The sequence below is a fragment of the Anabrus simplex genome, chromosome 2 (genome assembly GCF_040414725.1).
Source record: "Anabrus simplex isolate iqAnaSimp1 chromosome 2, ASM4041472v1, whole genome shotgun sequence".
Lineage (NCBI taxonomy): Eukaryota > Metazoa > Arthropoda > Insecta > Orthoptera > Tettigoniidae > Anabrus > Anabrus simplex.
In genome coordinates this window covers 554081752-554098072 of record NC_090266.1, presented here as the reverse complement: position 1 = coordinate 554098072, position 16321 = coordinate 554081752, and the positions used below count along the sequence as shown (strand labels likewise).

The 16321-nt window shown below is 39.4% G+C and overlaps 1 protein-coding gene across 2 annotated transcripts in view; it reads right to left on the bottom strand.

The window, feature by feature from the left end:
• Window positions 1-9752, bottom strand: part of ND-SGDH (NADH dehydrogenase (ubiquinone) SGDH subunit) — a 32704-nt gene extending 22952 nt beyond the window's left edge. Inside the window, exon 1 of one of the 2 annotated variants that reach the window (XM_067140927.2) lies at window positions 9594-9752. In XM_067140927.2, coding sequence (XP_066997028.1) covers window positions 9594-9687 — 94 coding nt within the window. In that variant the 5' untranslated portion in view covers window positions 9688-9752. Of the gene's footprint in view, window positions 1-8450; window positions 8608-9593 lie in introns of those variants that run through there. The other variant, XM_067140928.2, reaches the window with a different exon arrangement.
• Window positions 9753-16321: the final 6569 nt, after the last annotated feature.

The window sequence follows — 16321 nt, the reverse complement described above, 5'->3', positions numbered from 1 at the left end:
TGTAGGAAGACAAACAGCTGACTGGCGTTCGTCGCTCGCACCGACGAATTTCATTGGTTGCGACAAGCAAAGAGTTGCATGAAAGATACTTCTGTCTCCATTTGCAAACCAAAATTGAAACTTTAAGCGATGTCTAGTTAAACATAGACTGAACATTGATTTATGCAATGGAAGATCGTGCTCGATTTAGACGTCGTTTAGGTAGACGATGCCTAAGGCTTAAAACTAGTCATCGTTTTTGCAATTGGCCCATAATCTCCCGAATACTGGATACTGGCCGCACTTAAGCGACTGCAGCTATCGAGCTCGGTTTTCCACATTTCCTACTTCAGTTACAAACTTGTTTCAGTCTCTCCAGAAATTCTTCCTGTACTTTATGTTTTAATTTCTATACTCTTATCCCTTCTCATTTTTCCATTTTCCCCACTGTCATTTTTGCTATCACAACTCTTATGATCTCCATCGAATGATTCTCCCGGTAAAGCTATTATATCCATCAACTGTCTATGATTTGTCCTTTGCAACAGAAAGTAATAAATTACTGATTTTATTCTTCTGTCACCCCAACCATATGTTGTAATTTTCCTGCTGTTTTTCTTCTGAAACCATGTGTTACCCACAATTAATCCATTTCTCTCACAAAACTCTACTAGTTTCTTTTCCATTTCTTTTCCTATATCCATATGGTCCAATTACTTCTCCCTTCACTTAATTTTCGTTCCCCACCTGTGCATGTAAGTCTCCCATTATAATCCCTTCCAGATCAGTTATCTTCATTTCTAGTCTCTCCAGGAATTCTTCGATATCCTCCTCTTTGTTCCCTGTTTGTGGTGCATACACTTGTATAGAGTCCTTCACTTCATTTCTCATTCTTTCATTATCCTGTCACTGATGTACTGTACCACATCCATACACTTCTCCAGATGTTTTGGAATGATCAGGCCCAGGCTCATCTTTCCTTTCCCCCTTCCATTTAACTTTGCTCAACCTCATAATTTCTATACCCTCTTTCTCCACGAAATCCACCATTTGTGCCTTTCCTGTCAGTGTCGTAAACTTGATTATGCCCCCTTCATGAGGTTTGCTACTGGTTGCCCGTTTTTCACTGTTCCCCCAGCACCCGAGGAACTGCATGTCGCTTGTAGGGTACGCCCTAACCTTTTCCAAGGCAAGTTCAGAATTACCATACACATATTTAGGCTATTATTATGGTAGCGTTGCCACTAGCAGAGGAATTTTATTACTACTAACAGGTGTAACTTTGGGCCGCTTCTCAGGAGTACATACGCCTTTTGCAAGCCCCTTCACTGAAGTACAGACGTTGCTGAGAGGAGAAAGTTCTTTACTTTTATCTGTCGTTAGGACTAGGATCATCTTCTGCCTTCTAAACTGTTGACCACGTTCTCCTTTCCGGTGAATGTGTGAGTCATTTTCTACACAAAAGCTTCACCTGGCCCCCAAGGGACTACTACGCCCGTAGCCACGGGTTTCCCCTTTGGGTGTCAAATTTAGTAATGGCTGCTTGACTCTCGGCCAGACAGCTACCATCACATACGGTAGTAGGATGATCCTGACCTGACCAATTCAGTAAGTTTAAAAAAAATTAAATCAAATTTCTCCATAAAACTAAATCACTTCTCAATGCTAAATTATATGACACCTTACAGCTCCTCTTCTTCTGGCCCAATTAGAATGAGACTCTTTCCAAAATTACACCAACCAGAAACTTTTTCATATTTTGTCCAAAAAATATAACACTCTGAATTTAAAAAAACTTGACAATTTCATGGCCAATATATCAGCAAATAAGCCTAGTAATAATAATTCTACTACACAATACACAGCAACAAGACCCAAGCTTTTCACCCTCCAGTTAAGAACCTAACCAATTTATCTCTAAATGAAGTCTAAACCAGCATCTTGAGCAAAGGGCTGAAACACAACTGGGAAAATCTTCCCCATCCAAACGAAGTCATTACTACTATAGCCAAGTCTGAACCTGACAACAGATTACCCAAAGATAAACAAGACTAGGTAAGATATGAAATTACAAGAAAATTTTCTAATACATTTAATGAACAACAATCCACAAAACCCACGTCTTATCAAATGAATTTTTAACTTTTACTTTCAACAACAAAAATATATATCATATAACTCATTTGTTCAAGAAATAAAGTAAAAATAGCATTTTAAAACCAAACAACACCCATCTATTCCATAATTCCAATACCATCAATCCTACTAATAAATTTCACAAGTCAGGAATTTATCGAATGGAATGCAAGAAAAGTAAGGCAAGTTACACGGGACAGACGGGAAGGAACTTCGGAATGTGTTACACTGAACATACCAATGCCACAAAGCACAACAGATTTTCAGCCATGGGCCAGCACATTACAGGCTTCAAATATAATTTTAGCAAGATAAAACAAGATTTACGCATCTTAAAAATGTTATAAGAAGGGACCCATGTTCAACATCACCGAGGAAATTTTAATTAAAATCGACCAGTACATCAATGCAAATTGTAATTTAAATGAACTGAAAAAGTAAATATTTTGTATGACTATCATTCCACCGATTGCTAACGTATCTTAAAAGGTATCCCACACAATATATATCAACACCCGCCCCCCCACCCCCCCCCCCAAAACTTCAAGCCCCTCCTCCGATCCTGCCTAACAATAATAATGCTATTTGCTTTATGTCCCACTAACTACTTTTATAGTTTTCGGAGACACCGAGGTGCCGGAATTTAGTCACTCGGTTCTTTTACCTACCAGTAAATCTACTGACACGAGGCTGATGTATTTTGAGCACCTTCAAATACCACCGGACTGAGCCAGGATCAAACGTGCCATGTTGGAGTCAGAAAGCCGGCGCCTCAACCATCTGAGCCACTCAGCCCGGATGATCCCGCCTAACACACATCCCCCTCCCTTCCCTTATGACCTCTCACCGCACAACAAGTCTCACACGGAAGACAGTGTGACAGGAATGTATTATTAAAATTACAAAAACCATGGCACTACAGCCCTTGAAGGGCCTTGGCCTACCAAGCAACCGCTGCTCAGCCCGAAGGCCTGCAGATTACGAGGTGTCGCGTGGTCAGCACGATGAATCCTCGAATGTGATATTAAGATCTAAACGAACTAGAGGGAGTAAGTACGTTACTTAAACTTATCCATTTCACACCCTCAGTTTTCTTCACTTGTTTTCACTTAGTTTTGTCTGTATTTACAGATATCCAACACACCTGCCTAGATACACATATAGATACTGTTGTGTTCTCAACATGTTCCATCAAGAATCTAACAAACTAGCACTGAAAGGATGTTCCATCTAAAATAAATAACCACTTGACTTCACTACTACACCTACTACGTAGCATCAGGAACAAAATACTACTAGTTATTAAATGTCAAAGTCAACAAATCCAATTTTACTCTGTATGGACAACAACCAAGAAACTGTTATCAATTATTTACAACATCGCAATTGTTTAATATTAGTTTTATAAAACAAACAGGCACAAAGTTCAATAATATCAAGTACAGCCTTATGCAACACTCAATACGTTTTAATGTAACAGATGAACAGGATAATTCATATGGTTATATTGAGAGAATTTTACTTGATCGCAGTCCAAACCAATCCACTAGTTCATAAGTTCAAGAGTAGCGCCGCCGCACCTGACAATGTAGGCCTACCACTAGTTCTTGAGGTGAGTTGGCAGCCTTGTGCACCGCATGATCATGTCCATTGCGAGAAAGAAACAAATGACAGTGGAATTGCGCCTATATATCTGCACTGGAAAACTGCTGTAGTAGGGCCTAATCTCCTTGGAGACGAGATCAATGCACTCAAGATAACAAAAACAATGGCATTCAAAACACAACCACACTACATTACAAAGGTGCATTATGAACATATGATTTTGAAATATTTTGCAAATGAAGAAGTAATTATAACACCCTAGATAGTTCGCTGTGCAGGTTTTCGGCATGCAACCCCCATGTTAATCTTCTATCTAGATTTACTTAAGATTCTCAATAATGTTTACTGTTTCTTACATCCCACTACCTACTTACGAAGATTTTGGAGATGATGAGGTGCCAGAATTTTGTCCCGCAGGAGTTCTTTTACATGCTAGTAAATCTACCGACACAAGGCTGTCTTATTTGAGCACCTTCAAATACCACTGGACCCCAAGTTGGGGTCAGAAGGCAAGCGCCTCAACAGTCTGAGCCACTCACAATTGCCTACATAAGAAATTATAAGTTTACAAAATTATATGTCTTATATATCGTGGTGTGGTTCAATGAATTATATAACAATTATTTGATGTCAAGCCAGTTAGCTTCTAAGCACTCATTAATGGAATAGGGGAGAGTGGGGCAGTTTCATACAGTTTAAAATTTCCCATCTTTAAAGGTAGAGTGTACCATTTTTTTTTTTTTTAACTCCTTTTGACTTCATCTACTTCCTGTGCAAGTTGTAGCATCATAGCATCTGTTGACGAGAAGCTGTGCTGAAAAGTTTAATTTTGGTGATATATTTTTTTTTAGTCTCATGCTGTGAAATAGTTAGGTAAGTCTTTTGATTCACTGTGGTTTGATTTTGAAATAAGTTTCACATCATACTACACTCTTTACTGCAACTTATGTATAAATTACAGTAGTCTCCATAACTTACGAAAAGCCACATGGCAAGATTAGTAAAATAACTGCCTATGGGGCACTTTCATACAATAGTTTGGGGCACTTTCATACACCCCCCTTATATCTATTTTTAAAGCAAAAAGGATATAATTGGGACTCCTAGGCCTTGCAAACCCTAGTGGCTGGATTACAGGAACATCTTTTCATGAAATCATCAAGCATCTCCAAAAGATAAGCAAGTCTTCTAAGGATGATCCCGTACTTATCTTGTTCGACAAATTCGGTCCATTTAAGACCAGATGCAGGCAAGCATTTAATACATGAATCAATGAAAATCCAGGAAGGACCATATCAATTTATAACATACCAGAACTGACAAATGTACCATTCAGTCAGTCATTTTCCAAGATCAACACTGTGTCTACATTCAGGAAAACCGGACTTTGGCCCCCAAATCATTTTGTCTTTACCGACAAAGACTTTGCTGCATCTTTGACAACAGATCGCCCATGCCCTCCACAGGATTGCACAAAACTTTCTACATCTTCCGATCCTGTCCATCATGAGGAAGATTTAATGGGATCATCTGCACCTTCAGTGCAAGAAAGTCATGTCCAAGACCATCCAGCAACAAACCCACTTCAGCTTCTCCCACTTCGACACCAACACCCAATTCCAAGGCAAGCCTCAAAAACCTACAATTACACCAGAATATATCCGCCCTTACCCCAAAGCAAAGCCTATAACACTTAAAGACACTGGATGAGCTAAAAGTCCAGAATTCTGACTACCACTCCTGAAAAAGAAAAGATTGGAGGAAATGAAGCTTAAGAATGAAACAAAAAGAAAGCCAAACAAGCTGACATCCTCGAATCTCCCTAGACGAAAATTATTTAATTCTGGCAAGGAATCTGTAGGCTACAATTCTTCAAGCAGTGAAGAAAGTGGTGAAAGTGAACTTGAGTTTAGTGACCAAGATGTTGACTTACCGCTGCTTGATAACAACAGTGATATTGAGCTTAATGACTTTGTTCTGGTTGAGTTTGCAACAAAAAGAACAAAGAAATACTTTGTTGGTCAAGTTGATGAGAAAATGAATGATTCATAGTTTCTCAAACTTTTTATGTACAAATTATAAAAAGAAATTTGTTTTCCATGAAAAGAAAGATGTCAGTGAAATTTCTTGGGCTGATGTTCACACTAAATTTCCACAGCCTACCATGGTTGGAGGAAGAGCTCGAGCAATATCCTTAACTTTTTCTGTAGATCTGACTGAATTCAATTTAGGATAGGCTAGTGGTGTTTTTGTATGTATAAAATCATGTTTTGTCAATATTGTAGAACATGTATGAAAGTGCCCCTGCAATGTATGATACTGCCCCATGTTGGGGTACTTTCATACAAATTATATGTTTATAAATTTTTTTAAATTATTTTATAGGAATTAACTAAATGAGTAAATAAGTAAGTCCAACTTGTTTCTAATATAACAATGTTTGTGTAACACTTGTTTTTAGCCATTTAGATTGTGAAATACAGCCACTAAATCTTCTTAAGTGTTAATAGGTAGAATGTGTATGAAACTGCCCCACTCTCCCCTACCACGGATTGACAACCATTTGCAATGGAACTTCCTGAAAGCTTTTAACAGCATATTTTGAAATTCACACACCATTTTATTAAAATGTGACATTCCTAAGATGGCACGAGATTTTAGAATTCTACACAGTTTATACCTGGGTATGAATATTTAGTGTAGTGATGTAAGTTTGGCGATTGGATAGTTTAAATCCTAACAGATTGCTCATTAATTGATTAGAGTTATGAAAGTTCAAGAAAGGGTGGTTTAAAATGTGTCTTTGGGGGAACATTTCCAATTCTCTGAAAAGCCTCTTCTTGAATTTTTCAAACACGATGGAATACAAACTGTTGCCGACCAATACTAGGCCATAACAGAAGATCCTTTGCAAGAATGCACACACTGATGTTGAAACAATTTTCGGTTGAACTAGAGTACCATCCCATCACTTTATTCTGAAACTTAGGAAGTGGAATCATATAAATCTTAACCCTGTGTGGCATGTAGTAGACACGGAAGTGTACAATACCACTGCTGGGGACCTAGCACCTAGCCCAGTAAAACTTTACTAATGGGGGTGCAAAAGGGGGTTACGTTGCGCATTCCTATCTACGAAATGTCACTGTAAAATTTGTCACAAATGGAACATAACAATTGCTTTTACTTAAATGAAATGAAAAATCTGCGGTAAATTAAGAAATACCGTCGTTATTAGAGAAATATGAATACATACTGAAGGCCTGTAGACAGGACTCCTTTATGTCGTATTCCGCTGTTGGTGCCGTCTTTTGTTAATTTCTTGAGGTCCAGGGCTAGCACCGAGGAATGGGAGTGCTATGTCTGTGCATTATCTTTGTCCATATGATCAGAGCGGCCAGGTCGAACAGCAAAATGGTGGTCAACAGCATTCACGATGTTATTTCGTTCTTCAATGAGGCAAATGACCATGTTATAGTGATGTGGCTGGAACTCTACAGAAAAACAACTAAGGACGCATTCAAATAACTTTGTGCTGCACATTACAGAAAAATATCGTACCACAAAAGTGATTTTTGTTGAAAGAAAAATAGTATGATCCCTGGACCAGTAAATATTTTTTTATTTTTGTTCGAACGAAAATAGAATGATCCCGGGACCAATAAATCACTAGTCCACAGAATTCTTATGTACATTGGCCATAGCTTTTTGTCGCCTATTAAATCTTGCATATCGCGATACAATTCAGGAAATGATGTCACTGACAACTGAAACAATGAAACGAAAGCAAAGAACTTCAGCAAACACAGACATCACACGCGAAATTGTTGAAAGTATGAGATAAACAAAAGACATACGTGTTACTGTGAGCGTAGCACCAAAAGTACTTGTAAAGTAGGTATACATAATATTCTCCAAAAATAAAATATTTCTTAATTTACTGCAGATTTTAGACTTCAACTGTGTAAAAGCAATTATGTTCCATTTGTGACAAATTTTATAGTGATATTTCGTAGATAGGAATGCGCGACGTACCCCAAAAGGGGGATAGGAACCCAAAATGTTATAGCTCGATGCACAAGGCTACCAACGTAGGAACTGATATCCAAGCAGTGACCACACGAGGCTTGGTTAGGTAATTAGCTAGTGACAAGACCATCGCTCTGAATTGGTTTGATCACTGCTCTGGGGCCGAGCAAGGTTAGAACCACGCAGTGGCCCACAGGTATCTAGAATCCCCTGCGAAAATGGCGTATTCTACATTCAATAATGGACAAAACTTGAATTAACGAAGAAGTGGAGATCAAGGCATTCTATGTTCGAAGTGGGAATTAATGAACATTTACTCTGAATTGACTACATTTTAGATTTGACTGTATTTGTTACATAAAAGTAATACTTTTCATTAAATGGTTTGTGTACACTATAAGTAATGCTATGAAATATGAATGTAATTTTATGAATTTAGTCACTTCAGCAAATAGCAGTAAACTTATAACATTAACATAATAATGTGCATAGAATCAGTAGTCTGTCTCATTCACTACAATGATCTCCTAGGGAAACCCATCTTATTTTGCATATAATAAACTACATACTGACGTTGACTACTCACTTTTTAAGAGATGTATTAGTTCTACCCTTCAACAGAAATCATATGAATTGTAAGGTGGAACCAATACACTGTTTAAAAAGTGAATGTTCTCTTTTTGCATAGAAGCACACCGTACCTGCCACAATGTCGTTCATACAATTCGCAGATGGAAACAGGACAATGATCATCACCACACAGACCTTGTGGTGAAAATCATGGGACGCAAAACCTAGTGATGGAAATGATGCACAAAATCTTCACCCTTCCATTCCGTAGATATCATTGCTGCAATGGAGTAGAAGTCTAGAGGGATTTTTCTTCTCTTCTGCTGAAGATTGAGAAGTACTTAAGTTGGGAGTACTGTTCTGTAGATGACAGTTGTAGGGCTGTTCTCAGATCTTGTATGAATAAATGCTTGCCTACTAACTCCTAAATCGGCTGTGATGGGAGGGTATTTTGATAGACATAACACTTTCTTCAGGTATGTAGCCTGTACTTTTTCTACATCTCTTAGGTTACTTTTACTGAGATAGCATTGACACAGCATTACACTTGTCCATAGCAGTTAAAATCACCTGCTATATAAACTTGTCAAACCTGCTCCAAATCACCATGATCAAACCCACCATTTCAAAGTACATCACAGGGGTTACTTGATTTTCAAAACTAAACAAATTTTATACATACTCATATGAAGAGTCTAAACTAATTGGTTTACCATGCAAAACCCATGTTGATATAGCAGACAGAATACATATTTTTATAAATACGCTTGCAAAGAACATATCATTCAACAAAGTATATCATAGAGATAAATCTCCAACAACTGTAATTACTGCTTATAATAGAATATAACCTACTCCTTTCAGCCAGAGGTAAGAAGTATTCTAGAGTTACGCAGATATTCCAGATACTTTCCTAAGTGCCAGAACAAGCAGAATTCACACGGATCCTTTCATACAAGCACCCTGAAATACCCAGAGCCGAAATTCGATCCCGCAAAGTAGGCACTCTCGAGTACGTCGTCTTTCCCACTGTGTAACGATCTTGTAACGTACAAATCGCTTTGATGAGCTTTCTTAAGACGAGAAATCTGGGCCAAACATTACAAAAAGATGTGTGCGAAATGTTAAGAGGGTTACATCCAAATATCAATAAGAAAACTGTTACTATTAGCCTAACCCGGTCATTAAGGACTTCTACACACACATTACGACACTGTTATTTTACGAATGTTAATGAAAGGAACAAATAAAATAAGGGGGAAATGCATCCCTACCTTTCAAAATATACGAATTCTGATTAGTTTTGGCGATAATGTTAAGATTATAAAGCCCCCGTACATTTCTTAACATTACACTAAAAACAGCCATCCCGTAGCTGTACAATCCTGCTCACAACACCTGGAGGCAAACGTAAAGTATAAGGCAAAGAGTGCATAGAGCTCGAGCGCATCATATTAATTCACTGCCTGCTCGATCTGCATCCGATGGCTGCTTAAACTGCCTGCTCATTCCATACTCAAACGTATAACACGCCTTACAAACAATCTGCCGCTAGATGGCAGCACCAAACGCACCCATTTACCGCGTGAATACAACTAGATAAGCATACCAGCAAAATTTAAAATCTGAAAGTAAGAGAAATATTAAAGAATTTTACGTATAAAGTGGTGCTCTAGAGAGTTATAGCTTCAGCACTTTTCGAGAAAGAGGTTTTGACGAACAAGAAAACCTGGAAACTTTGTCTGTATTGTACTTCCCTACATTACTAAGTAGAGGTTTCACGACTTAGGCCACCACAGTTTCTGACACAAGTTCCTGGTACTTATTGTTACTAAAACACTTTAAAAACTTACATTGGCACAAAGAAGGTAGAACGTAGTTTTTTATAGTCTGGAGCAGACTTGCAGATTTCTTGCAGTACGGTAGAGCCGCCTCAACAAATTTCTGAAGCCCAACGAGCTAGAAAGAGGACTATAGAGTGGCTATTGGACCGCCATATTTGAATCTACTTGAAAGCCACGTCCACCATATTGTAAGCGATCAAATCGAGTGGGCGTGTGATGAAGCAAGTACAGAAGCTGCGGGAATAAATACAGTTTCACAGTTTTCTTTATTAGAGAAGCACTCAAAGATGCATAATGCCTGTTTAAAAGGACATTAAAAATACAAGGTACAGACTACATACTTACTTTATTTTTTGCTATTGGCTTTACGACGCATCGACACAGATAAGTTTTATGGCGACGATGGGGCAGGAAAGGGCTACGAATAGGAAGGAATCGGCCGTGGCCGTAATTAAGATACAGCCGCAGCATTTGCCTGGTGTGAAAATGGGAAACCACAGGAAACCATCTTCAGGGCTGCCGATAGTGGAGTTCTAACCTACTATCACCCGAATACTGGATACTGGCCGCACTTAAGCGACTGCAGCTATCGAGCTCCGTCTTACATATTGTATAAAGAAAGAAAATTAGTGCATTTCCAGTACGGTAGCCCTAATTACAAAACATATCACAATAGTACATTGCCATTAAACAAATTTAGACCTACATACAGGGAATGAAAATATAGAACAGAAAACCTTGAACAAAGTAATATAACAACATCGAGAAATAATTCATATAACTTTAATGAATATGAAAACCTACAACCTGTTTTCCAGTCATTGACCGGGTCAGGAATGTACCGGTAATGAATGAACCAGATGTAGGCTGTTAGTGCGATGGGGTCGCCACTCCCAAAGTGATTTACTAATGACTGATGGATGCTATGAAATGAGAATGGAGCGTGTTGCTGGAATGAAAGATGACAGGGAAAACCGGAGTACCCGGTGAAAAACCTGTCCCGCCTCCGCTTTGTCCAGCACAAATCTCACATGGTGTGACCGGGATTTGAACCACGGTATCCAGCGGTGAGAGGCCGACGCGCTGCCGTCTGAGCCACGGAGGCTGCTATAACTTTAATAATAATAATAATAATTGTTACCGTGTTTTAGTGGTAGGTAGAGGTGAAAGAAGGTGCGGGCGTGAACGGGTCTCAAACTACGGAATCAAAGTTAATGTAAAATTTAACAAGGTTATATTTTCTTTTCAAAAACAAAGAAATAACAAGCATGGCAGGTACAAAGTAGCAAGTCCAAAGGGTAGTTACAATATTTACAGGATTTGGGCTTCGCGCCCTGACTTCACAATGCTTGGGCAATCAGCTCAGTTTTACCCCAAACACAAGTTTCAACAGAGGGGCAGAAAACCCCATTCATGCCTAGGAGTCCTTGCTCCAATTTACACTGAAAAGCCTCCACGAGGCATACAACACTCAATTTTCAAAAGAGCCACACGCTCTCAACTTTAAGCCTCTCAAAGGCCACACCAAACTCCACCTTCGAGTTGTCCTCACTGGACATAGACACAGGGGTAAAATACCCAACCTACTGAGGTGTATTAAATGAAAAGGGGCAATTACATGACCTCTAAAATAACAATTTGAGAGGAGGCGATCTGCACTCCTAATACACTTGTTTTTAAAACCTAATCTGGCTCTAGGCCACTAATGCAAGGGCTAATCCCATACTACAGAGGTGACTTTAGAAAAGAGCAATTTGTTTTACGTTAACGAAGAATAGGTTGAGAAAATAAGTTCACCTCAAAACAATGTGAGTGGGAGCTCGAGAGGGTTAGCACTCTCTATCCCAATATGCAGCTTTAAAAGAGAATAGATGAAAAGATTGGTTACATTTTAGGAAAAGGTTACATGGTGGAAACGCTTCGAACCCGCTCCGAGAGTTAAACTGCCAACCTAGCAAGAAAAGAAGTTATTAAGAGGCCATTACCTGGTGTTGAACAGCTGGAGAAGAAAGAGGCGCTTCCCGCCCCCTGCTATGTACTTTACACACTGAAAGATGGAACAGAAGTGGCCCGGAGACCCAAAAATCAGCAGTTTAAATACTCTCGCGGAAGGTTCTAGGCGTTTTAGGGAAGAGAACACCCGCCCACAATCACTTTATTGGCTAGGGTACGGAAACATATCCAAGTTGGGGGAAGATACATCGGATTGGTCGGAAATTACTAAAAGAAATTCGGGATTGGATAAATCTAAAACAAGGGGAAAAAGAGGGGTATACAGCCAACTTAAACAATAACAGAAAGAAATTTAACAAGAAACAAACTTTTGAAATAAGAACTTCTCCAAAAAAATAGTTCTTTCACTCCGCACTAGGGTGCACTATTGTTGATCTTCAGTAGTGTCCTCTAGAAGAGAAAGTTCACACTTCTTACTACAAGCAAAACAAAAATACGTCGAAAATGACACAGTTCAAAAACTCCAAAATTTCCAGGTAGAGACATCTTCTGAGAAACTTGAAAATTAATACTGTCCATAAAGTTCAGACTTCCTCCAGCAGAGGAGTTTCAACAGGCGCACATTTTAAATTAGCGGTGTGGAGGTGTACCGCCCGGTACAATAATAATAATAATAATAATAATAATAATAATAATAATAATAATAATAATAATAATAATAATAATAATAATAATAATAATAATAATAATAATAATAATAATAATAATTCCTGGATTTTGCCAGTTACCTGGATTTGGCATTTGTATGGATTTAGCCTAATTCTACGACCGGATACCCTTCCGGACGACGACGCCAACCCTAGGTGGAGTGATGTATTTACTATTACGTGTTTCTGTGGTGGTTTGTAGTATGTTCTGTTGTGTGTAGATGAAGAAGGTTTTCCAGTCGCCGATCCAGAGGAATTAACTGTCAACTACCCGGTAAAAATCCTCAACTCGGTCGAATCCGGGACCCTCTGAACCAAAGGCCAGCACGCTGATCATTCAACCAAGGAGCCGGGCACAAAGCAACTTGGCAGGTTCGAGCCTAGCTCAATACCATGGTATCTGACGGTGCTCAAATCCCTCAGCCTCGTGTCAGTAGATTTACTGGCACGCAAAAGAACTCCTGCGGGACTACATTCAGGCAACTCGGCTTATCAGAAAAAATATTTAGTAGGACGTAAAACTAATAATAATTTACGAAAAATAAGTATTTGTTCACATTACTTCTTTTTCAAAATGCTGGGGAAATGTGCTCTGTAGGATACAATGTAATAATAAATAGTGTTATTAGTTTTTCGTCCTACCAACTACTTAGTACGGTTTTCGGAGACGTTGAAGTGGCAGACATATGTCCCGCCGGAGTTCCCTTACGTGCTAGTAAATCTACTGATAGAAGGGTGACGTATCTGAGCACCTTCAAATACCAAATATGCCAACTTAGCTCAGAAATCCAGCGCTCTACCGTCTGAGTCACTCAGCCAGGCAGGATACAGTTTATCATGTCTGGCTGTCTGGTCAGTTCCTACAAGAAAATAAAAGTAGGCCTACCCTTCACGTGCTGGATTGTGCTACACAGGCAACGTAATTCTGCTAATCGCCCATAACTGTGTACTTTAGTAAAAAAAAAAATCTTATTTGAAATATGATTACATTCGTCGTGTTTTTCCTACAATTTATGCATTAGCTTGCCACACACGTAGAGAGCATGATTTATTCGATCTAATCTATTAAAAGTAACGCATCGTAAGCGGAAGAAAGGCGCTTAAACTATGGAGTCGCTATTTCGTCTTGGCACCACCCAGAGCGCTGTAGCAGCCATGTTAGCCACTCTATAGTCCTCTTTCTAGCTCGTTGCTGAAGCCTCATAATTAGGCCAATAAATCGTTGCTAGGGCTAGCGCAGCTATCAATAGGGATGAATTAAATGAGGTAGAAACTTTATTCAAGCACGTGCTGCATTCTGTTTTTTCTTCGATTACACGCACTAAATAACCACACACTAATCCCTGGTAAGCAGTTTCCGAAGTGACACACACTGACTCAGGGGGCTCACGAAAATCTTCCAGTAAATCAAGTACATACTCAGGGAATAATAATAATAGACGGTCTATTAGGCGACTTGCATATCTGTGAAGATGAAAGCCTTACCTAGGATGATTTCTAATGCTGAATATGCCACACACACCCCAGCCCCCGAGCCACTGGAATTAACCAATTAACTAAATAGGCCCTACTTGCGTAAATAATAATAGTAATAAAAAGAGCAGTATATTGACACGATTTTATACTGCTAGCAAAAAACTCGTAATGGAATCTTAATCTGCTTACCCTCCAGGGTTGGCTTTTCCCTCGGACTCAGCGAAGGATCCCACCTTTACCGCCTCAAGGGCAGTGTCCTGGAGCTTCAGACTCTGGGTCGGGGGGATGGAACTGGGGAGGATGACCAGTACCTCACCTGCTATGCTGAACAGGGGCCTTGGAAGGGATAGACAAGGAAGGGTGAAGGAAGCTCCCGGCATTTGCCTGGAGGAGAAGTGGGAAACCACGGAAAACCACTTTCAGGATGGCTGAGGTGGGAATCGAACCCACCTCTACTCAGTTGACCTCCCGAGGCTGAGTGGACTCCGTTCCAGCCCTCGTACCACTTTTCAAATTTCGTAGCAGAGTCGGGAATCGAACCCGGGCCTCTGGCGTTAGCAGCTAATCACACTAACCACTACACCACAGAGGCGGACAATGGAATCTATGACAGCATATTATTCTGTTTTGTACCTTCACATTAACATTACAGTGTCCCCAGATATTATTTTACTTAGTATGTAATACTTCAAACCTTACGCTTACTATTTTCTGCAATGGTGTTTGAAGAGCTCTTGTTAGACGTCTCTGTGCTTGAATCCCTTCTCTTAATCATCGCTGAAATTAGCGGTTGTTTATAAGCTGGATAATCAGGGAAAGGGCTGGGTACAGATCCTGTTTTTAATTTCCGCGTTTTGTTGGTCACTTTGAAATCGTCATTTACGAAATGTAGACTGCAAACCACGGAATAATCAGAAGGAATCCATTTACTTCCCTTGCTGTTTCCTTCCCTGGATATAATACTTAACCACTTTCGACGCAATTGTGTACTTGAAGGTATATCATGGAATGAAATATCACGGCATTCTGGTTTCCCTTTCTTTGATTTGCAGAAAGGCACGCAGCAGTACACCATTTTCACTGAAAACAAGTACAGTCTATCCTATTTCCCGCTATTTCATTCCGACAGGTCTGGAGCCGGTTGGTGCTGCCACCTGCTGTGGGTATTTGTAAACGGAGTGTTTCATTTAGTGCCATGTTAAAATGTTGTAATGAGCAGGCAGTATAAGCTGCCATCGGATGCAGATCGAGCAGGCAGTGTATTAATTTAGTTGCTGGCGCTCGTAGCGGTGACTTGCGTAGTCTTTCTGGGGGACGCACGGCCAACACCACCTATATAGAGAAGGCCTCGCAATACGATTCGTGACGTCACAGCGCTAAGGCCAAGAACGGGCCATGGGCGTACGTCATGCCATTCGCAACTTAAACACTTCGACCGGTTTATTTCAGTTCGAATCTACAGTTCAATCTTTATTTTTACTGAGCAGTTACCGTACCAAACCATGTAAGATGTATTACTGATCATTTCTAACGTAAAGATTATTCGGCAAAAACAATCAATATTTAAATAACGAAATTTTACGCAAATAGGTACCCGGCTATCCCTATACTTCGTTTGGTAGTTTCCAAAATATTCATACTCTGTTCAAGACAAAAGGGAAATAATTAGTAACCCACAGATTTTACAGTAGTTACTGATGAATTCATAGGCTAAGATATTTTACAAAAGAATTTCTAAACAAGAACAGCAGCATCTTAAAACACACCAACTATAAGAATGGCATGCACAATAAATGACTCCACATATTTGCCTTAATAACAAAATACAGTACATGTCACACAAGCTTAGCACTAAAACATGAACAACTTAAAACACACCAACTAAAAACTGGCATGCACACTCAATCATACTATAATTACCTTATCAATGAATGAAGTCCAGTAGGGGCCTACATGGCTTAAACATCAATGTAGAAGTTTAAAATACCAATTACTGACAGTTGGGTACAGCATTTACAGAAA